The 27,483-nt window shown below is 42.2% G+C and overlaps 1 protein-coding gene across 1 annotated transcript in view; it reads left to right on the top strand.

Annotated features, from left to right (window-relative positions):
- The window catches only part of LOC128718065 (hemicentin-1), an 89,275-nt gene that overhangs the window by 38,626 nt on the left and 23,166 nt on the right, over positions 1–27,483 (top strand). The window contains exon 3 of the mRNA XM_053811738.1: positions 12,733–12,933. Within this exon, the coding sequence (XP_053667713.1) occupies positions 12,733–12,933 (201 nt within the window). The remainder of the gene's footprint in view (positions 1–12,732; positions 12,934–27,483) is intronic.

The raw sequence follows: 27,483 nt of genomic DNA, 5'->3' as shown, positions 1-27,483 counted from the left end.
TGTTTTACTTTCATATTTCAGCTGAGCTGCTCGTAAGAAAGAACGTTGATCGTAATATCGCATTTGCACTAGTTTTCAGCCCGTTTTGTAAACTCACTTCAATGCGTCCGAACGTAATCGATTAGACAATCGCACGTTAGTTTTGCACAGGGTTATTCTACTTTGCATAATCTTATTCACTGGAACTTGCAAACTGCAGTGTCTCTATCAGCCTGAAGCGTTCGAAAGACAACTGCAATACAAAGAGAGTTTGTTTCTGCCAACACCACTCGAATTAGTGCGAACAGCAGTAGAATTATGCCTTCGGTGCTGCGTCTGTTACTCAGAAAGATGTTGTTAGGAAGATTTCATCTGCTCAGCTCACGAAAGCCACCGTATAACGTTCTGATTGATGTTTCATTCGGCTTTGACACTGTAGGTTGACGGTTCTGAATGCTAGAGATGATTTATAGCTATCGAACGATAGTGGTATCGGGATGTCTTGCACAGAATTATTGATTTTTAACGATATCGTTGGAATTGTTTGGTCCGATATAGAAACTTGGCCAGACTGACGTGGAAAACGTGCCATTCATTCATTAAATATTTGATTTCAACACAACCGTGTCCTAAAGATTTGTTTTTTTTTTATAATACCATAGGAGCTAAACTGCCTAATGTCAAATTATAATATCTTTTATGGATTATACATTATGTCGACAGTTGCTGTATCGTGAAATACTAACATATTATGCAAACATACCATATTGTGTTCTTTAAATACATCCACTGAACTTACCTATAGTTTGCAAAATAGTTATAAACGATCACATTGATTAAAAGCTGTGACTTTATTATCCTTGAGCTGAATTTATCTTATAGTAACATGTCACGATTCAGGGGCGGGCCGGTGGCATGATGGTAGCGGCGCCCACAACGGCGCCCACACGAACGAACTGGACCAAAATCCCATCCGGGCCAATCCCCCGTAGCAAAGACTGACTATCCGGCTACGTGGTAAAATAAGTCGATACGGCCAGGCCGTTCTAACGAAAAAAAAAAAAAAAACATGTCACGATTGTACTTTTCTTGGCTTTATACTAACTACGAATTACATTCCCGTTTCATTACATCATGCTAGTATCGGTAGTTAACTGCACTAAGCCAGTAGTCGCTGGACAGAATATCTAGCTATGGGTAAACAAAATCAAAGAACGTAAGAAATGACAGGGCTAGACTTCTTGAGGTTGTTGTACCGATAAACAAGAACCAGTGGTCGTTAAAGTATGGTTCGTGAACAGCTCTTTGGTACTTTTATTGTGACTATTTGTCGAAAACTATCCATTCTATGCCTTACTTGCTATAATTAGTTGCTATAATAAATAGTAACTTCATTTAAACGTTATCCATCTAAATATTCCAATAATTTCAAGACATTTTTAAAATTACCTTAAGAACTTGAATTTTTTTTGTATCTGATCCATTCGGCTGTATCGATTCCTTGAGGCTAGTGGCCTACACTTCACGCAAGGTTTGTACGCTATGCTGCGTTCCAAAATGATACCCTAATACAACTTTTTCTATATAGTTAACCAAGATTAAGCAGCGAGTAGATATCACAAATTTAACAGATATTTTACCTGGTAATTTAAAATAACGTGGGTAATGAAGGCGATTGTTTACATTTCAAATCTCAAACGGTAATAATCTTCATTCACAGTGCCATCGTTTCAGGCGTATGTTGGGTTATCATTATGACAGCTATCAAGGCCTATATACATCGAGTAGATAAAGGGTAATGGTTTATAATTCTAAACCATTCACAGAAAATTAATCAATAACATCTTCCCTAATCAGGACGATTCAGTAATCAAAAGGACTTTATTTACTTGGTTTGAAATGGTCGAAGGTTTAGAAGCACTTTCTGATCTTTTATTCGGCTGTTTTAGCACGCAGGCTTTTTTCCGTTAGGACCTCACCTCCGTTTTCACTTAAATCTGACACTTTAAAGCTCATTTCATAAATTTATCATGATGTTTGGCCCTTTGCTCCAAGAAGTTTGCCGACTACAGAAACCGATGAATCTGCGCATTGAACGACACGTTTAGCCATTGTTTTTGTTCGTCGATACACAACTGCACCAATCATCTGTTCTACCCGACACTACGACAGCACACAAGTTGTTTGCGAAGTTCGGTCAGACGGTGATCAAAACTGAACCACCCATTTAACAGCATATGCCCGAGAAAAGATAGCATTTTTTGTGGTGGAGGAATTTTTCACACAAAAAAAAGGAAAGCAAAAATATCCACCGTATTTCCTACCCTACTTGCTGAAACTTGTTAACCTACGTTTTGGTCTTCATTTTTTCACACAAATTGACGTTTCATACCCGAGCGCCCTGTCATGGACACAGAATTTACGCTAATGGTTTCTCAAGCGTTAGCCCACCTGAGGAGCTGTAACAAATAAAAAATGGGTTTTCTCCATTCCGTATCGCCACGGCTGCTAAAAGGACACGTGGTAAAGTTAATGACAGTTTAATCACGAAATAATTACAGTTTCGTTCCGCAAAGCTAACACAAGTGCATTCATGTTACTGCTGGGTTGGGTTGGCTCATTCGTTTCATGTTATCAGCGTAACCGGAAATGCTACACGATGTCGTTCGTTGATTGGGACGCTTTTTTCAGCGCTTCATCCTTCGTCGTCCTTTAGGCGATGGCAAATGGAATTGGAAGCATCCGGGCGTTTTTCATCGTGATCAAATTGACACCTGCGAAAAATTGCTCTACGGAACAAACAAACAGATAAAAATATCGGAACAAAACAGATGCTAGAAGTCAGTCGATCTCATCAGATGAGTACGAAGAGTATACGATGAGCGTAGATTTAGTTGTTTCCGATGCTTACCAATAGACGGGTTACATTGCTAGTACGGTTTGAGTGGAAAATGTACAGATCGACACCCTGGATGAGATTGATTTGTGGCAGTGCCAGAGCGACAACCAACCCGAGTGTGCGAAGATCGTTTAGCATGACAGTATGGAAGTCAATTTATGAAGTGCTATCTAAATGTAAAATGCTACTCGCCAGATTTGTTGGTCCGTAACGAGCAATACTTTTCTCAACGGATGCAAAGTTAGAACTGAAGCAAAGTAATTAATTTTCTCACTCCTACACTTCGCCTAGAGAAAGACAAGAGCGAAGGAAACGAATGCAGGGCCGAAGTGCATTAATTATCGAATGGCATCCTGAACGAGGTAAATCATTGAACATCACAACAAAAGGGTAAAACATAATGAAAACCGGATCACCCTGGTCGCACAGAAGAAAAAAAAATCACATAGAAGGAAAAGTCAACAATCGGAACGCGCTGTTTTTCTATTTTCAGATTGTTAGCTAAGTTTAAAATTACCACCGTCAGATTTCGCAGCATCTGCAATATTCGGGTCCGCAGTGCAAACAACCAAACAACGAATTCTTGTCGGAATCCGGCTGGATTAGGGCCAGGGTTAATCCTACATTGCTGAGCTATTCAATCCAACCCTCAAGCAACCGAGGCTGAAAGCAGGATAACATTTCGAAGCAACGAGAAAGTATATCGAAAAAGAAATTCGTCTGCTTCGTGGAGCAGACTATTGTAAGGCTGTGGTAAAACTTGACGTTCAAAATCAACTCATCAACCTAGCAAAAGTCGCACCTCATAAATAATGCCCGAAAATGCCGTCGGCCAAACCACGCTCCCCAGGCAGCACTTAATTCATCCCACCGCTGGAAGCCACTTCCGATCAATAATCTGGGGAAAGTTTTGCTCGCACCTTATTAACTGGTCGCGCGCTGCTGGCGTGGGAACAGCGTGTGGTGAAGATAGAAACCGCTGGATAAGCATGGGACGAAGGGCACTCACAAATAAGCATCGGCATCGAAGTTTGTCGAAGAGTCAATCGCGGGACATAGTCGATGAAGAAGGTGGTTACAACGTAAAACAAAAAAAAAGTATGGAAGAAATTCTTCTCCTTGTGCTGTACTACAAAACTGCGAAGCAAAAGTAACTTTTTTTTTCTTCTCCCTGTTCTATCGTGCAATGTTCAGCAGGAATTCATCCGCCCATGAGTAAAGCCCGTTCCGCTCACTGCAAACAGATAGAAACCAATTGTAGGCGACTGTGTTGCTCCCGACGCCTGGCATGACTATGGACGATGGCGGCTGATGGTCACGGGTGAGATGACACACGGATCGTTAGGTGTATGCGAAAGGGTGGTGGGAAAAAGTTTATTTACGCCCGTCGACCTGCCACCGCTAAGCAGCTTAAAGCGACGTTTATCCAAAGCTATTTTTAATGAAACGGAAGAATGTTACCTGCTGCACACCGGATGGCCGACATTGGCTTTATTTCCTTGAACTGCTTTAGGCAGAGCTTGCTATAAAGCTTGCTATAAATTTCTTTAAACTTTAATTTCCAATAACTGAAAATCCAAAGCATAACAAAGTAGCACGCATGTGTTTGTTTTTGCATCAACAATGCAATTAAAAACTCATTTCGTGTACAGTGCAACGACAATGCGACAACTAAGTTTGATTTTAGGCTGATATCAAGCAAAACAACCTTATGCTTAGTCTTTGTGTAGTTCTTTGAACCACTATTGTTGACACCCTCTATTGTACATCATATGCAAACTGGGAACATTTAAGTCCGTAAAGAGATTAAAATAGAAATAAAAACTCATTAAGCTACATTTAGGCGAGTAGAAGGGCGGACGCATTTCTTGCGAAAATAACAAACAAAACGATACCATGCGTTTGGACCGGTAATTACGGATCCCCGATAGAAGGCGACTAAAAAAGTGGTAGCAAAAATTGTTGAACAAATTTTGCCACCGTTGTGTTTCGTGCTTGATAACGAACAAGGAACGCACAGAACGTGTACAGGTTTGGAAGCTTCCTGTGTCGTCCTGCGTACCGTCTGGTGTGTTGAAACTTTTGCGGTAGGAAAGCAGAAAACTTTTTCCCCCGAATGAGGCAGCGAAAGTGCGGAACCTTGGATATGTGGGCACAGATGGGCTTTAGTATGCTGGCCGGGGATAATGCCGGCAGTTTCGGTTGACACCTGATATGGTGGCGACCCTTGGGTGGTCCCGTCCACCCCGTCGCTAACACGTACCCGAAGCTGCTTCCATAAGCTTGGTGTCAGACAATGGAGCTAAATAGAGATAGTTGGTTGGAACGATTTTCTTCCTAGCAAAAGGGGGGAAAACATCGGGCAAGGAAAACATACGAAAAGAAGGATATTGAGTGAATTCGAGTAGAAAATGCTGCTCCATAGCATCTACTGTATTCTTTACTTTCGCTTAAAAATGTTACAAGCCAAAGTGTTTCCGCTGGTAAGCAGGAAGCAAAATGAAGCAATACAACGTCGCGAGACACATGTTTCCGTGTTCATCAAGCGTGAAATTAGTTTTTTTTTCGCTTCTCTTGTTCTTTTCCTGCATCACAGACCTTCCCATTTCTGTGCATTTGTTCAGTATTGTTCCTTGTTCGTTCTCCGTAGATGCAAGAAAGCTTGCAGAGAGAAAAAATCAACCCTAGTGTTTGGTGAAGGATGGACAAAGTTTGTTTTAGAACTATTACGCGCTTTTCTTGTCATGGCATAAGAAAGCATGATTAAATTTTCCGAGAAATGTATTTTTATATAATGTTTAATGTTTTTTTCTCTTGGAAAGGACAGTTTAAAACTCAACCAGGCTGTACAATGCTGTACAACATTACTTTAATGTTGTTCAGCCTTTAATGTTCTAGTCTAAGTAATAACAATCAAGTGCAATTGAAAGTTGTGAAAGGATTAAGAAAAAAATATATAGAATAAAATAAATAAATTAATAAACTGATAAAAAATGTAACTGATTTGATACGATGGATAAGTTTTATCAGTATTCATGCTACTCTACACAATATCTAATATTTCAAAACAAATAAAATCCTATAACTATACATTGCGGTGACATTTCCTTATCCAGCCAATGCAATATACCAAACCCTGGAAGTTTCCGGCAAAATCTAAACAATAAAAATTAATATGAAATATGGAATTGAACTCTTAGTTTCTTAATTTTTTTAGTGAAATGTCTCGAAAACGCATATTGCGTATTTTAAAGTATTTTTATTATTTTTCAAACTATGTATCGTTTCCGTGAGAAGAAGAGCATGTGGCAAATGAGAAACCTATTTAAAACCATCACGTTTTCTAGTGAACGCCAACAGTATATAAAATATATTAATCAATACTAGCGCATCCCAACCGTAAAGCTATAACGAAGGGATTTCTTTTAGCGCTTGTTTGAAGTTTGGAAGAATAATTGATAACTGAGTGCGTTTGAAAAAAAATACAGAATCCGTAGATTGGTATGCATTTAGCACGCTAAACAGTGATGTAAAATTGCGTTTTCCTGCTTAATTTCTGTTTCTGAAACTCTACAAAGTGAAGTAAGCAGTGTGAAAACAGAGCTACACATTGGTTTGATAAGACATTTTCACCGTTAACGCGGAAGCATGTGACTCAACGACAAAGCACACCAGTATTTACGGAAATAGTGCATACAGTCCTTTGATTATGTTAAAACATCAACTGGAAGGTGTAGCAAATTGGAATCTGAACTCGTACAAATGTTTCTTTACCGTTCGTATCTTTCCGTACACCGAAGTAATGATTCCACCATTTCTTTCCCAACGATGCCTTTCCGTGTTTTCCTCTTCCAATGCGCTAGCAGTGTCAGGCAAGGTTTCTTTCACGTTTTCTCGCGCAACGTGCCCACAGGGTGGCAAGAAATCGTAGCCAATTACGATAGCAACTTACGAAACCGAGTGAAGATTTACTGCATCGAGGCATGCAAATGTCTTCTTCGTTTAGTATTCTTGTGCTAATATCATTCATTCCCTGAGGCCTTCGTGGAGAAACCCTTTCGTTAGAAAATGAAGTTGACGAAGAAATCTGCTAACTCAAGCGTTTCAAACTGATTTCAGGATAGTATGGAAAGAGTGGATTGGAGTTGGTAGCAAATATTTTTGGAAGGTAAATGAAATTTCCAATCCCTTCGTGAGAACTTAATTGCTTCCTGAAACGTATATGGGATGTTCTATAAAAAAAGTCATTTAATACATTATGAGATAATAGATAACGCATCATCTTTCCCATTAGGAAAGTTACATTTCTCTGCTACACGACGGTTTTAAACACATATTAGCGCGCATAGAAAAAAAGACACATGTTACCAAACTGGGGCATTTGTTTTGCAATTGACGCAAAGCTGATTAAGCGCATATTGTTTCGTGGCAAGGCCACGGTCTAATATATTTTTCAAAGCTACGCAAGCTATGCCGTACGGGCGTTTAGGACATTTTAAACATAAAATGTTCAATAATGCAATGTAAAATGCACCTTTAAAAACGAACCATGGCTTTATAGCCTGGTTTCGATCATTTAAAAATACTAAGGGTATGATTAAGCTAACCCTAGCCTATCGCTGTATGCACAAATAACACGGTAGTTTGATTTTTGAAATTTTGAAATACTCAAAACGTCAATTTCTTGAGAACAAAGGTAACGTTGTCAGGATTCCTTTGTTATGAAATGTATAATACCGCGCTGTAGGGTAACTAGTCAATAAATTTAATGTGCATGTTATGGTAGTATTAGCTATTTAAGCATCCTTCTTACAGTAATGTCAGATTCAATTTCAAAACATCAATACTAAAATTGGTTGAACTACGGACGATAGTCTTGACGCTTCAGTTTCAGACGTTGATGTTTCAGCTTCAATACACAGTCCTTCTTGTAGTAGACCTATTAGTTTGCCGAACATTTCAGAATTTGTTCCATCAGATTTGCATTATAGTGGTGCTTTGTGGTGACGGCTTTGTTTCAGGTCGCTCCGTTTCGGAAACTGAAGCAACAACACGGTTATAAGACGTACCGAACAGCTATTGTTAATGCACCGTTCAATGAAATCCTTGGTGGATCGGTAAAAGCACTGCTTTCGTATGAAACAATACGTTATTACAAGTGCCTAGCCGGTTTTACTTATTATCCTGCAAAACACAATTCGATGAAACGAATTATTACGTTTTAAGCTCATGCAGCTTCATGTTCTAGAATTCCTACGTGCACAGAATTTGATCCTGCAAGTAGTGGTCGCGATGGTGCATCGGTATTTTGCATTCAATTTACCTCTCGAATCGACTGGTCGATACCGTTCATAGCATCAAATACAGAGCTTCGTTCGTTACACAGCTACAAAATAGACATTGTCACAAAGTTCTGATAGTGGATCACAGTGAAATCGTATACTGAAGCTACTGCTGTGCCATTGATTCCGAGCAATATCCTTCACCTGATCAGTTGCCCAACCCAGTTAGACCGCAGTAGATTAACCCTGCGTCCAGCTTACTAGAAACCCGTAGAATCTGTACCGGAAGAAGCGATCGGAAGCAGCCATAAATATTGTCATCAATCGACCATGAAAGCCCAGCTTTTCAGGCCCGGATCAATGCACGTTCATATCCGTAAAAGATTTACGAGAACGCTTCACTCCGCCTTTGTGGGTGTGTCTCCTTTTTCTCCCTTCAGCTCCTTCAGTTCTCTGCGGAATCAGAAAATTCGGCAAGAATCCGTAATTTCCGAAGTAATGAGAACTGTTTTCTATGCCGCATCCTTTTCAATAAATATTCACTCCAAATGGTACGTTGTGTTTCGGTTTGCCATAAGATCGACTCTGGTACTCCCTTGTAAATGTAATGGTGTGAAATGAATTCCAACAATACTGAACGTATTGGAGGTACACAGGGTGGAACTTTTACACGATAAATTTGACTTAATTAAGAACTAATACTAATACTGATAATACTAATACTAATAATATTACGACATACTAATTAAAAAAAAACGCATCAGAGGCCCATTTAGTTCAAGAAATAATATAATGTATAACAAATAACATATTATAAAAACAAAGAAAATGTCGTTTAGTATGTGGAGTTGACACTGTGCGATAAATTTCTTAATGAATTGTGGAAATCAGCGTTCGATAATTTGATCATATCCTGCTCGTGATTGGTTACTCGCTTGACAAATTTTTATAAAACCTTACCGTTCTTTGCCGCTCCAAAGCAACTATTCCATCCTTCTTCGTCCAACATATGCTTATGCAATACAAGTGCTTATACACGATACAATTTGCCAATGCAGCAGGTGTGAGTCAAACCTAACCAACTTGATGGACCGAGAGTTTTCTTTGCTGTGTGGTTAATACTATGCTTCACCACCTTGCATGGGAACTCCTGTGGTTCCAGTGAATTACATGCTGGTTGAGAGGCATTAAGTTTTCGCTTTTGAACATAAAATCCGATGCGAGAAAGCATGCGAATACCCTTGAGTGGCAGACAAACAACGATTGTGTATCGCACAAACCGAAGGCATAAAACTTTTCCTCGGCCAACATCAATTTTGGCGTGCCGTTTGTGTATGTGTCGGTGCAAATGTCGGTGTGCTTCCAAAGAAGGAAAGATACAAGTGGAAATGATAGGCATTTGAGAAGACACAGCTGGACACAAACGGAAAACGGATCGCCCGGTTGCCCGTCGTCCCAAATTAACGTCCTAAAGTGGTTCGCCCACGATTCGCTGGCTGCCTTTGCAATGAATGGCGTACAGTTTTGGCGGCGATGAATGTTTGGTGGTGAGGAAACTTTTACTTTTCACCTCGTTTCTGGCGGTAGCTACAGAGATATGGTTTCTGCGAAAGGCAATGCGGCATTCGCAATTAAATTGTTTCGATTGTTATTCTTGCAATGCTTCCCCCTCACAATGCAAGCACCTTTGAAATGTTGGAATACCTTTTACTTTTTGGCCTCATATTTTTTGAACCAAAACAACATTCCCAAAACCTGGTCCACTTAAATCATGGCGTTTTCGGTGGCAAACTGTTATATTATTTCATAGCTTAAGAAGGAAAAGAAAAATGCAAGAATAGTTCCTCGTGGTTTGTGTTTTTTTTTTTTACACTTTTGGTTGCACTGTTTCATTATATTTTTGCGTTCTGTAACATTGGAAAGTTTTTCGTTATGGTGAAGAATTTTTCAGTGATCAAGGATTTGCCTAGCAGCTTCGGTGATGTATTTTTTTATTGTTTTCATTTTTTTCTACTTTGCTAGACACATTACAAAAGTTTGGACTGTGTTGTTGTCCATCGCCAAACCGTGCCACGAAAGTACAATCTGTTTCTTGCAACAATTCATTGCCATAGAATCCAAAAAATGCATTGAAAAAGCACATCAAACAAACCAAACGTACTGTGAAGCTGAAAGCGACAGCATAAGGATATTCTTATATTGTTGCTTTTTCCTGTTTTTTTATGGTTAATGCAACGGGGGAAGACACAACGAATACTATTGACAACAAAGGAAGCTTTTCGATTCGAGCTATGGTGAGAGAAACAGTACAGCTAGTGAGGGGGTCGGTGAGGAAAGCTTCCGATTCCGTCCTCAGCGGGAGAATGGAGACACAAGTAGAAAAGAAAGAAAGTTGCTTTAGTGCGAAATTGGCAAGTCAGTGGTTAGCTTTCAGGGGTGAGTTCGCGCGGTTTTGTGCCATTCTTGCACTCCATTTTTTTTTATATCCGTGCGCCTTACTTTCAAACTGGAAACTTTTCCAATTTTCTGTCGAATCATAATTTTCCAGTAATTTGGTCGAAAAGTTCCGTTTCCGAACTGCCCCTCCCAAACCAGGGCAACAGAAGCCTGTTGGGAGAAGATCCGCACAGACCGAGACCACCTACAGGTCCCAATCAGTAGCGAGAAATGTCTTAAGGATAAGAGGAATTAGTGCGATGTGATTTGGCTCGAACAAATATAGTGGATAAGAGAATGCCGGGTTGAGATACGAAACGCCTTTCGACTAGCAAAATTCATACAACCAACAGGAATAGGAACACACGAGCAAACTTTTGCTATGGAAAAAAGGTCAAACTTTGACAGTACCCACAAATGGAATTTTCGCTCTTTACCCGCTCCCCACACTACCGATCAGCAAACCACAAAAAGTCGAACGCAAAAACCGCAAATGACAATCTGCTAGCGTAACGATGCACAAGCATGCTCCCACATACAAAGGCAGAGCGCATGCATTTTACTATGCGTTGCGTCCACGAGCGTAATTCCGTAATATCCGGCGAGGTTCTGGGTGCTCTGGCGAAATGCCTGTAAGTTCCAACACTTTTCCTTACCTGTTGGTGGGAGATTAGGTTTGGATGGTGGTCAGGGTATTTGGATTGGAATCGGAAAAGCAATTCTACGTGGCAATCCACTATTAACAGCACCTATCTGTGGCTGAAGTGGGAACAGCGGAAGCACTACGATTGCATCTTTCATCTAGTGGAAGAAGAAGTGTGAAAAATCTGCAATGAAGCTGGGTTTTTTTTACTTTCATATTATCCGAACTTTATATACGAAAGCCAAGAATTACCTTTTGCATTGGTTAAGCCACACAGACCATGGTTTCGGATGAGTTTTGCGAGACTGTATCTGTTGGTCAAAAGTACTAATCCTTGTTTATGTGTGGTACGTTCAGAGCAACACATTTTGTTTCATTCCCTATCGAAATCAGGTAAATATGCCAGGAAGTTACACATCGTTATGCTCCTTAAACACCAGATTAAGTTTTTGAGATACTTTTTCATCGCATATCATAGCCAGAAAACTTTCCGTAATCATGCATTTTAAAATAATTTTTCCTATTTAACGTTATTTTGTTTGGTATAATAAATCCCTCTTTTCTATTTTTTTAAGGCTATTACATGAGCCGAGTATAAATATGTGCCCCCAAAAATTCCCTTTTCCCGCAATCGTCGCCACACGTTTACACCATTTACAAACGTACTAATGTTAAAACTCATTAACCAAACCAAACTCTTTTTGTCATTTGAAACGATTCGGCGAGCTTACCAAAATCTCTTATCCTGTCCGGATCGTCACTCGCGTCGGGGGTTTGATGAATTCCTGTGGTGGCGTTAAAATGGCAAGGTAATACGTCTCACGCACCATTCGGAATCTAATTACAGTACTAAAACTCATCTTACGACCAGCATCGCTAGAAGCTTTCAAGACTAAAATCGAGATTTACCTCCTGCCACTTCCGGATGATTCCAACCATCCAGGCACATATGGCGGCGAGAAGTAAATTTTGCGCCCGTTTGAAGGAAAATTAAACGTGCGTAGTGTGTTGTTTGTGTTGTTCCTCCCATTGTGTCATAGCTTATGACGATGTCACACCACTGCTACAAAGAAGAGGATTTCACACAACGACATTCAAGCCTCTCGTGGGAACCCTCGAGCCTTTCCACGTGAAACTCCCTTTTGGGAACACCCTTGCTCACATATTCTTTTCCAGTTAGCATTAAAAATGCGTTTAAGCTCGTAGGCTCCAGCACGTACAGTACGGTACACTAGCACTTAAAGACAAAGCTGTACCGCAACCTGCTTAACCGAACCGGGTGGGTGTTACTTTACGAGAGCCTCCTTATTTCATAGCCATGGCATGCGTCACCATTTCGCCTGGCACACAGATGGAATATCAATTGCTGAGTTGAGCTTTTTAGCAACCCCCTGGCGAAGGGAAACTTGTACGACACGTCAAGCCAGACCTTGGACACGCAACCACTGCGACATAAATCTTATTAATTATCGTCTCATGCTCTCTGCTTACAGGAACGCTCGTGCTGCTGTGGCGACGAGGCTCGAATGTGCTTACCGCCTCGCAGCTGATGGTAACCCGTGATGAGCGGATACGGCTTGTCAACGGGTATAATCTGGAGATTTCCGAACTGGAACCACAGGATGCCGGTGACTATGTCTGTCAGATCAGCGACAAGGTCAACAAGGACCAGGTGCACACGGTAGAAATTCTCGGTAAGTTTTGACGTACCTTCCTGCAATAATTTATGGCCATCGTAGAAGAAAGAAAAGAAGCAAAGAAAAAAAAAACAAGGACTCCCTGGATCCGGTGTACTCAGGGCAAGCAGTTACGGAAAAGCGTAATTTGAGAAGCAACCCCACGGCATTTAATGGTACTAACCGAGGAACTGAGACGTTATAAATGCTGCAAATGTTTTCGCTTAGTTCTGGGGTCACTAAGCGGATGACTCGCTGATTGAAAGCTTGTTAGTGTGCAGACGTAACAGCTTTACTTCCTCCCCGAGACTCGTCCAACAAACTTGCCTAAGGAAAATTCGCACAATTTAGACGAAGAGCGCGGACCGACGGCAGTGGAAAGTTACATGCTTTGAGCAGGTCAAAAGTTCCTTCGCTTGATTGAATTTAAACGAATGTTTGACGGCTTGCTCGTTTCACGCACCGAAACGGAACGGAATGCATCCCTAACTAAGCCGCTCACTTGTCGTGTCCCGTGAGAAGGAGAGGATGGTGATGATTTTCCAGTTCGAGACCTTCCACGAAGTGCCCTGTATGGTGATGAAAGGTGGTTAGTGTGGTTGTTGGTTTTAAGTTTGTACTAAGTTTTCCTCCTTTTCATTACTCGATGATGCATACATGATCGAGCTGCGGAAGGGATTGGGTTTTGGCATGCAAAGTTGCTCGTAAAGTATTATGGGATGGCAGTGGAAAAGCAACAGCCACATAGCAACAACCGGTACGGACATGATGCTCGTCACATATTGTGTAACATTTGAACAATGGTTGCCTCTCCGTGGTACCTAATGGCTTGGTTTTTGAAGCCGCACGGGAAAACAACTATTTCATAGTCGCCTACATCTTGTTACAATGATGAAAAATGATCGATCTTTTTTTAAGCGTTTCTTCGAAAGTTTGATAAACTAAATGCTTGGAGGTCGCGTAAAAATAAATCATATCGTCTAACGCCGTTCTAGCATTTGGTATGTTGTTGCCAATGTATTAATGGATGTAAATTCGTTGCCACTGTGAGGGTTTCGTGAAAAAAAAACCCTACACAATACATCAGACAACATTTAGTGATAACATTTACGTTACCTGCATTCAAGCCTCTTTCACGGTCACACGTTCTCTCCTTAGCTGCAAATTGCAGATGGTACAATCAGCCTTACAACGTGTACCCATCGCCCATCTCGCGTGACAGCAACACGCGGCTTTCAGTTCGTTAAGCAACATCTTACCTTTGGCAGTAGACCGCTTAAAGTCATCGGATAATAATACTACACAGCAAAAAAAAAAGAATATCAGCAAAGAACTTATTCGTCAGCCGACCCTGTCGCACGTGGCGAGTGATGGGATCTGCAGAAGCGTAACGATGCAGCATGTATTTACTCACTACCGGGAACTTGCCGGGCTACACTCATTTCTTTGCTTCACTGATGCGCAGCAATATTTTGCTCCCATTCGCTGGTCCGTCCTCTGTCCCTTCGGTTGCTTTTGCATCGCAGGTGTACTTCTAGGCCTTCTAGAGCGATCACAGCACCAGTGTTCATAAGCAGGATCTTCGCACGGTTCAGCTCCTACGGTTTATTTGGTTCTGTCTCCTTTTCATCTGTAATGATGATGAGATGGAGAACCGTCAATACCGCTTCATCCTTTTGCCCATATTCCAGAGCGCGTATCGTCGCGCCATCATCTTGCTCAACCGTGGCCCGGGCGTTTTTCTTTGCGCCAGCATTGAAGCGAAAGTACAATCATTGGGCATCACATTCTTTCCCTGCAGGGAACCGTTTCGTTGAGTAAACATGCATGAAAAGAAATTGAAGATATGCCGAAGACCGTGCCGACTGTTCAAGAACTGTTGCTATGGGAAAGGTTCGGGGACCTAGTCTTCCTGAACCGTGTGGGGCCATTGCGTGGGTATGAAGTATTTCTGGCGCCAGATTGAGGTGTAAGGTAGTTGAACCTACCCGATGAAAGGCAATACCGTACGGCGTTGTGCGGGTAGCAAATGATAGTAAGCAATGGTGTTGTTTCTGTTTAGTTGCGTTTCCGTCTATCTACCATTTCCATCACCAATCGGTACATATGTGTGAGCTGTTCCAGCGTATCGTCGGGACCGGTGAGGTATGGCACATGCTTTGAAGCAACGCAACGCATAGCGTGAAGGGAATTCTTCCCCATACCGGTAGAAAAACGAATTGACTCACATCTGCTGGGGCTGCAAATGAGAAACGAAGTCTGGAAGTCTGAAAGCTAGAATAGCTAACCATTCCGAACGTATGCATACTTTCATTTCAAGTTCATTGAATCCACCCGTTCGCAATGGTCGTGTGAGCTATTCGAATGATGATATCGTTTGAAAAAATACGAAGATATAATCCATCCTTGGATTTCCTAGCACCAAGACTTCATTTTGGTGTACCGTGATGTCATCATTAAGTATGCTAGGCTACTTTCCCACCACAAGGTACCCGGTGCCGGCTGTACGGTTTGTTCATCAAATCATCATGCTTCGGGGGTGGAGTATTCAAACGACGCGGACCGTTTGCTTTGCAGCGAACCGCATACATCTATACCAGACCATTCACTCGTACCTTTTGCTGCACTCCCACCATGAAGGTAAATATTGTAGAATAGATTTTGCGCGACGTCCTGCTCAGGCAGCGGAGCGGTAAATTTGCATGTAGCTCGATAGGCAACAGATGAAAAACAGTTGGTCTTGGTTTAAATTGAAATAACTCAAATTCTTTGCACCCCACGAAACCACCAGACCGGTAAAAAGGGATTTGCCCGACTGTTGGCTGTGGAATGCATTTTTATTTATCAAACCAAGCGCAAATACCTTACGCCTTCTGCTGTACGAACAGTCGTACATATTATTGCCGGATTTTTGAGGGAAGGATGTAAGCGAATGCAGCGATGTTTGGTTGGTTGAATGAATACGGCCAATGACCTGACGGGTGAGGCGAATGATTCAACCAGTTCCTCTTCACCCAAGAAACCGTCCTGAACCGTATGTCACCAAATACTTTTACAATCAATCAGCACTGGGAAGCGATAAATGGAGCGAGTGCTTACATCAGGTACGTACCCGTGCGGATCTTCCACCGTTTACAAAGTCAATTTCGTTCAGCAACTTTGGCGCTTCATACATCTAGGCAGCAAAATATGAACGGAGCTCACTGAAGGAATCAAAGTTTGACGCATGGAAAGCAAAAAAAAAAGATGTTCTTGCAGTCGCAAGTAATGAACCTTGTGGCTTGTGAAGAAGCGAACAGGTTTTCGGTAGGATTAAAAAAGTTTCAATTGATTTATTATTCTATTCTCGCACTTGCTAGGGAACTTGTTGGTAAAGACAAGGGGAAAGTGTTTCCTTTTTCCTGTTTTTTTGCGCATCCTTCTAGCTTGGTACCAACTTTTATGCATATAGTCAGCGCTGAGTAGACTGACGGGCTTTCGCAAGTCACTTTTGCGTTGCTTGTTCAGCTGATAGTATTACGTAGTTCGTGTCTATTTATGCTTTAGTTGTAGAAGGATGCAGTTTTGTTAAATTTTTCACAATCTCTAGTGAAATTTGAGTGCTTCCTTTTGGTTTTGAATAATCCGATGTTTTGAAACGCAATATCGAGCTTAAAAATGACCTGCAATAGATAGGATTTATAAACTCCTTACTTATTGTAATGCACCATTGCTTCAATCACCGTAAACAGTCACTTTTTTACTATTTATCCATTCTGTGATGTAGATGTACTCGATCAACCCCATTGCCTAATTTTGTTTCCACGATCATCCCGTGTTGGTGGGTGCATCGAAAGTGAACTCGCAAAAATGATAGATTATTCGTCGAAAAATTCAAACAATCGCCGACCACCACCAACCCTAACAGTGCGAATGCATGAAGCGGAAACACGGTAAATTATGTTTGCATTTTCCGAAAGCAATCGTCTGATGAGCAAGCGTTATTTATTAATTTTTAATTAACATGCGTTGAAATTGAATCAATACATAGTGTGAATGCAGCAGCTCAACTCGGACGAAGTACCGACAAGGGCACCAAACGATCCATTGACTTCGCGTAATTGCATATATTTCCAACCACTATGTCGGTAAATGATTGCGTTCGGTGGAACAGGAACAATGATGTTATTAACATTTTTGATGGGCAGTATTGTGTTTTGCGGTTCATCTTCATAACAATACCGCGCATGGAATACAGGTGTATGGTTTAAAGAGAATCGTTAAATGCTATCCAAACTACTCGCCATTCATTTGGTCTTATTGTTTTGTTCCTGTTGCAAGAAAATTCGAGTGTAGGTTTTTAAATGTTATATAGGACTTTGAAAAAGGGTTAAAAACGTTTCATTTTTTTATTTTAACAGCAATCAGCATTTTGTTCCTCCTTTCAGTCCACGCACCCTCTACGCTATTCGCGAATATTGTCTGTAATTTCACAAATTATGGTCCCACACAAAACATAATCGTCCGTGGCAATCGGTCTTGTCGATCAAGCGGACAAAAGGTAATAGTGTGGGAGGACGGAATTTTGCTCGAATTTTGCTAGCAAACAAACACTCACACGAACGCGCAAACACCGAAACTCAAGAACACGATCAGAAAATGGATTACTTTGAACGGAACGCTCAGACTGCACACGTTAAAGATGTGGAAGAATAAAAAGAGAAGGAGTACAAAAACGTCATTCCAATTTCCTTCCGCCTCGGGGCGGACTTACCCTCCCACTTTCTGGTCGTTCGTCCCGCAATTGGTCGCAACGGAATAGCCACAGAATTAGATATGAAGCTAATCCCTTTTCTGTTGTCCCACAAATTGTTGTTCCACCTTCCATTCCATCCCATCGCTTCCTTTCCGATGTTGTCACACTAACAGCATGCCGCATTCCACCGGGACCGACCACGTACATCAAGCAACCAGGCGTCTCCATCGTGTAGCCGTGCAGAGCAACCTTCACGTTTTGCGGGTGGAAACTAGCGTTCCTGTGGCAGCCGGTGTTTTGCTTGCAAGTGCCATCCACGCCCGTGCGAGGGCTCGTTAGTTTGTAAGAAAGAAACACACTTTCCTGCTTTCGCATGAACTTCTGACCGTAGCCCGGTGCTTGCATTGCCATTTGAAAGGGTCGCTCCCGGCGGACGGTTTGGAGGATATTAAATGTTTTGTGCTATTTACACCAGCAGAAAATGAAAGAGCAATTGAACATTGCTGTTGGTCGCGTCTCTACTGTGCGCTCTCCAATGCGTACCATGTGCTGCCAAGGTTTGCGGCTCGTGCTTGAAAAGATTCTGTGCTTCGTTATGAACATGTTTCGACCGTCCCTTTTCTACCGAACAGCGTGGACTTGCACTCATTCTTCACTCGTACTTTATACATATATACACACATACACTTGCATTTGTATTGAGCGGATCTATTGCATCACCTTACTCAAGGGACATACCGAACAAACAGTCGCATTTGATGTGCAATCATGTGGCGAAAGCAAACGTGCAACGTGGAAACTAGTTACGGGAAGGGAGACTTTTAGAGAAGAAAGTTTTACCAACCGTGTTTGATACAGTTTTTTATCCGTCGAGCCCATGATGCTGAAATGACGAAGAAAATCGTCCACCCGGAAGATGAGCGCGAAACTTTAACCGTCCCGTCCAACCGACTTTCTCACCGATCCCGATTTCAATACCCGTCACACGTAACAACTGCTGAACGGCTGAAGGGACTGCCATCGGTTGTCACCAAATTTCAAACCACCCCATCTCTTCACTATCCTGCAAAGTTCTACCGGTCGGAGGGAGTTGGGTGAACTTTTTCATAATTTATAAAGTTCCTGGTATCCAGCAAGCAAAACACCATCCCGAAAGAGTTTTTGGGAACTTTACTTCCAATCCCGTCGAACATTGCATGTTGTTGTTGTTGCTTTTTTTGTCATATCTGTTTTGTTACACCGATACCGTTAGTCTAGTGCTTCTTTTGCTACCGGAACCATTCATCGATTGAAAGTTGCTGGTATGAGGTTCCCAATTTTATCTAAGCTGCTCTGGCTAACACCACGCAGAATTGGAATGTGTGATAAAGGAGGAGAACTGTGACAATAGATTCGCACAAAAAGGCAGTAGAGTGTAAGAATACAATCTGGAAAAAAAATTGTTTCACCCCTTTAGTGATAACTTTCTGTGGCTTGGTGATGGTGCTGTGTTATATTGTTCATTTGCTATTTGCTATCGTTTTTATTGACTTGACTAATAAATAATCAATATTCCCTTGGCCAATGCTTCGCTTGCATGTCCATGGCCTTCCATTTGTACTGACACGATGCGGCTCATCTGTGGTCGAAATGCATTTGAATGATTATGGTGGGCTTCCAGCAGCAGATCATTGATTTAATTTTGTGTGATTTTCTATTACATAAATAAAGTTGATGCAGGAGAAAAACAAAGGCACTCTCTTCTCCCTTCACCCGCCTGAATGGACAACCAACGAATGGCTAACAGGCGTTCTAGCAAACCACATCCAACGGAACCTGCGGTGCATTCGCTCACGTAGTCAACCTCCAGCGTACGTACGTGCCCTCACTCGATCCACTAAAATCAGCTGGTCAGATGAGTAAGGTTCGGAACCAACGCAGGGCCTGCAGAATGACATAAACACACATATCCTTGGGCTAACCAAGGCAAAACACCATTCAGTGCAGTACAAACACACAAATTGCATTGGAAGTCGAGTACAAGCTTCGGAAAGTTTTCCCGACCACGTATTTCAAGCTGAAGCTGGTAGATTCAGGTCCGGTCATTATTTAAGGAGTTTCAAGGGAAAGAGAGAGAGAGCGCCCAGGGCCGGAAATGAAAAGTACATGTGTAAAATGGTGGTACATAATTCATAATTTACAATTTCACCGCCCACATGCTGCAACCTCGGGGTCGGAGATTATGGCTACGAACCACAGCCGGCAACGAAGCCACGAAGAAACATTTGCCCGTGGTCTCACTGTAAACGGAGAGGGACTAATCTCGGGAATAGTTTTGGCTTTTCTGCTCGATGATCGTAACGAGCGCAACAGAAGAAAAAAAAGATATGTGGAAAAAATACGATGCCCTAACGATTGCATTTCTCGGGTTTCAGGCGAACCCCCCAAAAGTCGGGTCGGTGGAAATCAGACGGGTGCGGGTAAGGAATGCTCTTCTGTTGGTCAAGAATTTCTGCCAACGGTTGTAGTATGAGCTTCACGTATTCACTTGGAAAAAATAATAACTACAAATGAAGAAAAGTGGTCTGCCTCCGGTCGGCAGACCATCATCTACACGCTACGGTTTGTTGCATTCGAATAAGGGCAAACTACTCTAATCCGTGGGCCGTCCAGAAACACGTGGTGGTTTTTGGTGTATGATGTTTTAAATTGAATGTTGTTTCTTCTGTGTTGAGCTTCATGCGCCCCACAACTCGGTAGCGTCCGTTTTTGGTGGCTGAAATGATGGTGATGCTCGTGGACAGGCAAAGGACCTCTAGCGGAGAAAAGTCAATGGATTGAATGAACTTTTCCTCGGCGTATTTGGTGCAGCTGTGCTGATAAGGAGTCGGCGGGATAGCAGTACACCTTTCCCAATTGCACATTGCTTTAGCTTTACGAGCTCCGCTAGCATTTTCGGTAAATGAAGTGGAAGTTTATTAATAAGCTTTTTCTGCTTTCTCTGACAAGCATCATCCGGGATGGAAGAGGTGATTATTGTAAACTTTCCAGATTGCACGTCCCAACCATGATGGAAGAGCATACTGCGATGTGGCTAGGAAAGGTGGTATGTTTTTCGGGAAAAGATTTTGCAAGTTTTGCTATGCAAACTTTCACATACTTCTCTGTGAAGGGGGTGTTTATAATGCAGATATGATTAAATCACAGACAAACGCATGGAAAGCGAGTAAATTTTAATTGAATGTCAAATTTTGATGTGGTAGGCTAAAACCTCCATCCATTTAATTATACTATGCTATCACGCTGTTCGTACTTTAAGTCAATATCATGTAGGCTTTAGAATAAATTAGGAAAAGTTGAAGTTGTATGTAGGCTACGGTGGCAGATGCAATAACAGTGAAATAAATATTATAATAATATATGTCGAAATATTGACACTAAATAAAGGACAGAGCGATTTTAATCTCGTTCATGCTCCGTTAGCCAAGCTTTTTTAAGTTCGAAAAGATCCAATAGTTGAAAACAGTGAACAAACGATTGCTCAAGATGAAACCCTGTGCAGAATGAAATTGGATGTGAAAAGAACGACATCGTTCGGGAAATTCATTACAATAGCTATCATATAAGCTTAAATAAAATTTTATGCAAATTTTCCCGATAAATTTATGTTCTCTTCGCCATTCTAACGAGTAGCTCTGAGGATATGCTGCGGAAGCCACTTTCAACTCCTTTCCGTTCACCAGCGGTTGCTATCCTTGGTCATTCATACATTTTCGAAGTACTTCGGCAGTTATTGAAGCACCCGCTGAGTACGTACATTTGCCTATAGTGAGTAAATGGTAGCTTCAGCCTATCTCGTGCCCTCACCACCGCCCATCAAACCTTTGACACTGGTGGAACCGTGTGGTTTTTTTTCAGTATATGACCTACCACCATACACATGCACGATGCCAATTATTATTCAACCACGTAACAACCTCCACTTTAGGGTTGATGGGTGACTGTCTTCGTCGCTCGAATGATACTGCATGCACGATAGTTTCGCGCGTACCATCGCGAATCCCTGTGCATATTCACAATACGCTCACCGCAGACGATACGCCTTCATCCGACAAACGAATGGCTCTGCCGGAGGGTAGTAATAATTTCTAGATTGCTTTATGGTCACAGAACTGAGTAGAATGGTACCACACCCACGCGCAAAAGAAGCAATGATGATGGGAAGCCTGAATTGAACCTAGATTTGAATATCCTATCTGGCATCCAGTCCGCAACGGTGCAATCGTGCACCATTTCGCGCTCGTTGGACTGCATCAGAAAGGATGTGAGATAAATTTTTCACTTGTCAGCTAATACGGACGATACCTCAACTCGAGGTATTTTCAAGCAGCAGTGCAGTGCATGTGGAAATGGGGCAAAGCACGTTGTTCTTTATTACATATGATTCTAGGCACCATTTTAGGCTTATGAAATTCAAAGAATGCGTATTTATTTCCCATGCTTTAAGAAGACTGGCTGCATAAAATTACCTGCCCATTAGAAATGGCACAGGAATAATTCAAGCACGAATTAAGCTCCCACGTTAGTCTCCGTCAAGCGATAATGAGATTCGAAACATTTAATATTCCATTTCAATCAGAGGTGCCTCCCAAGACTAGAAACACTTACGATGAGCTGCAACACCTACGAACCTTTTAAAATCGAATCACTAACATGAAAACTAAACCCACACGTAAGCACAGCTTATCCGTTTCCAACTCGATCTGATAAGCATAGCGACGGTGTTTAAACCGGGTACAGACGAGGTCTGACTTCTCAGGCAGAAAGATCTGATTTCTACCTCTACCGAACGTGTCTCCGGTGCGAGCAACACTTTCAGTTTGTTCCCCATGGAATCATACGATTTCGACAACCGGATTATGATCCACATAATCCTTCCGTGTTTTGATTTTATGGCAACCAGTCATTAAACTATTATCACCTTGGGTCCTTCCGCCCGAGATCTTCCGAGCTATCTCGGTGCGCCCATGTTACCCAGGTGCGATATATGGTACCGAGCAGTTTGAGTGGAACAGCAACAACGACTACGGAAGGTCGATTAAACTACGCTGATAAGATTTCCCGGTGCAGAAGCAGAGACACGGTACAAGGGTGACAGGGTGGAAGCAACCGGTTTTCTATCGAATTAGGGCCTGGAACTGTTGGCATGAGCGCTGAATCTTTTATGACATTTTTACGCTCGTTTTCTTTTTTTTTTTTTGCTGTTTTCTGTCCTCCGAAGGAAACAAGAGCATTTCCACAATCAGTAGACAATCGTTATCTTCACTACGAGACACACTAACTACTAGCTCTACGGGCAAACCTTCGTCAACCATCCAAGTGGATCGATTTTTCACAGCTCTCCGGAGTACTGAAAACAAGGTTAGATCTCGTTTGTCTCTGGAGAAAATGAAGCGAGCAATCCACTGCTATCGTTTTTGACGTTGAATTTTGCGATACCGTAGCGATGAAGCAACGCAGCTACTAAGCTACCGTTCCCACAGGCTTGGAATACATGTGGTAAATTTATAGTTCTTAGTTTGGGTTTTAATAGCTTCAGTTTAGCTTATCGTCGTAATAACCCAACACCGCTCACAACCACTGGGGGAATTATTTTATCTTTAATCCCTCCATCAAGAGGTCATATTCTCATGCAGCACCAATCGTGATAGATGGCATTTAGATGATTTCAGAGGTGAAATTTCCATTATTGGGGACCTCTTTGTACAGTTTACACTTACACCCAACGATAATCAAAATCACCGAGGAAGAGGGGTAACTGACGATATCTCTGGAATATTTTAGCACGGGACAGAGCCCGCATCAGCCTGAAGCAAATTGTGTCTCCAAGGAAAAATCGCACGTGACATTATTGCTTCAAGTTCTTTAGCACTTTATCGAATCCGAAAATCAAGCGCAATGCAATCGCACCGCCAAGATGAACCTCTTCCACGTACTTAAGATGCAAATTGCTTTTAGTTATGACAATATTTGCCTTCATTAAGAATTATGCCGCACTTGAGAAACGATATTTCCCCGTGTGCTTCCCCATTGCGCAGAACTACCTGTTTCGCTACAATTGTCAGTATCTCGGCGATGTTTCGTTGTTGTGTAAATAGATGCTTCGCCTCTGCTGCCCTTTGACATTAGCGTAATTAACAGCGAGACGTTTCATCCTGTTCTTGCTCCTGTAGACTTTCGAGATTCCATGCTTTTCTCACTCCTGAAAGCCATTCCATTGAACACACCATCTGCTGGTGCAGTTATTGTACTGAATGCATTACGGTTATGCACTGCTCCTGGTGCTTTGCTACAGTGTTTGCACAATGGGTAAAAGCTGCAGCTTTATGAACTTTTTTTTTAAATCTGGTCCTCGTCCCATTCTTGGGGTGTCGTAAATGTAGAGCTTGAAATTTCGCTCCATTAATTGTGGTTCGGTAATGTTGGACTGGGCCAGTGTGCTATGTAAGCGTGTGGATGCGTCGTGAGAACTGTAAACAAACCACCAGAAACGTATTTGCTGTTGTGAGGCAATACGGCATTGCGGGATGCGAAGGTTTTGTAGATGTTTCACGATAGTAAGGCCCACCTTCCCTGCCGTTCCAATACCCTCGTACCTAAATAAGCTGCTTTCGACTTTCGAAAATGCTCTCGAAGGTGCCGGAGTTACCGTTTCTTCGCGGCTCTGGAATATATCCCGAACCGAGCGCACATCTGCAATGAACCGAACAGCATCACTAAAGTTCGATGCAATTGTTGTTGGTGTGGAGTGGTAAGATTGGTGTAACGTGCTGTAAGCGGCAAATACTTGGACAAACAGTAAACCGTCATCCGGTTCTAGTGGTGCTCCATATAATTTGATGGCACTCTCGTTTGGCAACGATTCATTTCGCCGCCTTGTTTGACCTTCGTTTCCTCCACCGGACACTGGTTGGAGACAGCAATAAAAAACATAAAACATTGTGAGTGTGACTGTTTATTACCGCTATTATCACTATCGTAGGATGTTCGGGCAGTATTTGTTTGTAGTGTATGTGTGTGTGCTAACCGTTGTTTCGGCCAGAACCATTACCCGTCGGAGTGGAATGTTTTGCACTCTGCTGCTGTGGTGACCTTCAACTGTGCCACGAATATTTCATTCGATCTCTATGGCACCTTCTTGCAGTTGTGTCTGAATTTCTTTTACGTCGAACGATGAATCTGTCTGTGAATGATTTACGGTTAGAACTGGATTTGAATTCACATGTGTATCCAAATTCGTATAATTCGCAATGTCCACAAAAAAAGGATGTGGGTCAAACAAGGAAAGGATTTGCTTATGAGTTATTGTTAGATATACCTACAAAAGATTTCAAGTGTATTTTAGAATCGATGAAGATAATAATAAAATGTTATCTCAAATGTCATTTTTCCCCAAAGAGAGAATCTTACTTCATGAACCAGCAACTTCGGCGAGTGCTTCACTGACACTATTCACGTTATATCGGTAACATTTACACAATACCATGTACTAGGAAAGGGAGGAGTCTTGTCCCTAAATGTCGCACGATGTCGCCAGTCAATGCCCACCATCGGTTAGTCCGTTGTCGTAGGACCTATATCGGTCATATAATTATGGTGCCTTTTATTGTCGCACAAGCGCTGTCTGGCGCTGTTGCATCATAAATACGGAAACACCCCGAAAATGTTGCTTGCCGGTGTATGCTTCCACTTTGCATGATGGCCATTCACGCACACTCGTACAAACATACATTTATGCTTCAAAAACTGCTCGGCGGCGGTACCAACATGCAGCATTGTTGCTCCGAACACACACTCAATCACGCGTAAAGTAAGCGTCAAGAGCTAAAGTGGCAGGATAATCGTTGTCCAACGCCAACACGATCCTTTCATCCGTTGGCCAACACGCGGGAGCGCTGGTGACGGACACGATCACATTATCAGCTTCAGTCAGTATTATTATCGTTGTCAGCCCATTGTCGGTCAAGAGCAACGGAAAAGTGGTTGTACTTTTGCCACCCCGTGTCGTGTACTTCGCCAGAAGTGGTCGAACGCAGTAGAAAAAGAACATCGCAGCCATTGTTTTGCCGTATGCTCTATATTTATGGTTCACCAGGTCTCATACGCGTCTGTTCGTTTCTCACGCACATTTGCCTTTTATGATTTGTGTCCCGTTTATTTTATTGTGCTTGATGTGCGCGCTTGTCGCGCTGGGGAGCATATAGCAATGGTTGGAAAATTCACATCAACACGTGTTTCAACCAAATTTCAATGACTCTCTTTCTGCTGTGACACCCAGAGGGAATTGTTCCGGTTTACCACTGACGGACGTTGACTCGCATGCCAATCCATCTCCATCCCGTGCGTCATCCTTGGGTGCGTTCCATCTATAAATGATTTCTCGGACGATTTTGCGCGAGGTGAAGGCTCTCATAACCGGCAGTAAAAACAGGAGAAAAAAAGGTCATAACAATATCTTGCACCTCCGCTGTTCGGTTTGCATGTTTGTCCACCAGTGCACGATCAAATTCATCAATATTTATGAACAAGGCCGTTTGTGTCGGTCGAGAAATGAATTTTGCAACATTTGTTGCTCCCTCGTTTCCGACAGCACACACACGCGCGTGAGAGCACAGGGTGGTGCAGTTTCTTTATGTGCGTTGTGCTTTTGTTCTCACGAAATAAAATGTTGAATCTATTGTTTTATCCGCATGTCGCAGAATGATTACACACGAATAAAAGAGCACACGAATTGCGTTCCTAGTAGAAGTGCGCTCGGCTTGCACTGAATTTGCATGGCAATTTTATGCACTTTTTGCTCTCACCGTAAGGTGACAGTGGGTGGCCAACTATGGAACGCTATAAAACATAACTTGTTGTTGATCCATTTTGCATTCAGTTTCGGTTTTATTTCCTCGAGACACATAACTCCCGGTGCAGCGTTTACAACGATTGCTCGGAAGCACTCGGTGCCATAAATCATTGCACATGCACAGGGGGAGAATGAAAAATATACGACTCCGCTCATCATGGTTCATGTGCACTTTTCACACATTATGCCATTTTCCAACGCCACTACCATTCATGAGCGATTCCGATTTAACGGGTAATGATTATCGCATGATGGCGAATGAACGAACAGCAAAAACACGACTCGCTCTCATGTGATTTCTTTGGTGGAATTTCTTTTATTAATCCAGATTCAATTCAATCCTTGGCTGTGTACTTCTCTCACTCGCATATTGCCCAAACCAGGCTTAGAAAACCTGATACATGCCGAAGCCAGGCTTAGCACGAACGTTGCGTTCGACAAAACATTATTGATTCTTGAAAATAATTCGCTAAATCAATTCCACAATTTGAGTATTCAAGGAAACGGTGACAAATGATCGCGCCCAAATGCTTTTCTTTCGTTTCATTTATAGATCTTCCAAGAGGCATTATCGATAAATTGAGTTCCCAATGCTATTTTCGCTGCCTTGGTAACGAGTGTTTTTCCTCTGTGTATGTCGAAGGACCACAGTGGCATCAGAAGACATTTCCACACTAAAAAAAATACACACTATGATTAATTTCTTCCGAGAATCCGTCAACGACCCCGGGGGAGAAAAAAGCTTCCAAAAGCGTATAGTCCCACACCATAACAACAGCACATTTGAGAGTGTCCCGTTCATTGGGCTAGCTGTTCCTTCCTGTTGAGCATCCCGTCGGATGGACAAATTTTCACGAAAATATTGACGGCACAGCACGTACAGAGCACAAATCTAGATTACGGACAGTCGTCAAGCCGCTTACGACACCCGCCTGCGACATAG

The sequence above is a fragment of the Anopheles marshallii genome, chromosome 2 (genome assembly GCF_943734725.1).
Source record: "Anopheles marshallii chromosome 2, idAnoMarsDA_429_01, whole genome shotgun sequence".
NCBI classification, from domain to species: Eukaryota; Metazoa; Arthropoda; class Insecta; order Diptera; family Culicidae; genus Anopheles; species Anopheles marshallii.
The sequence above is the reverse complement of the archived record's forward strand: the minus strand, read 5'-3'. Positions and strand labels throughout refer to the sequence as shown.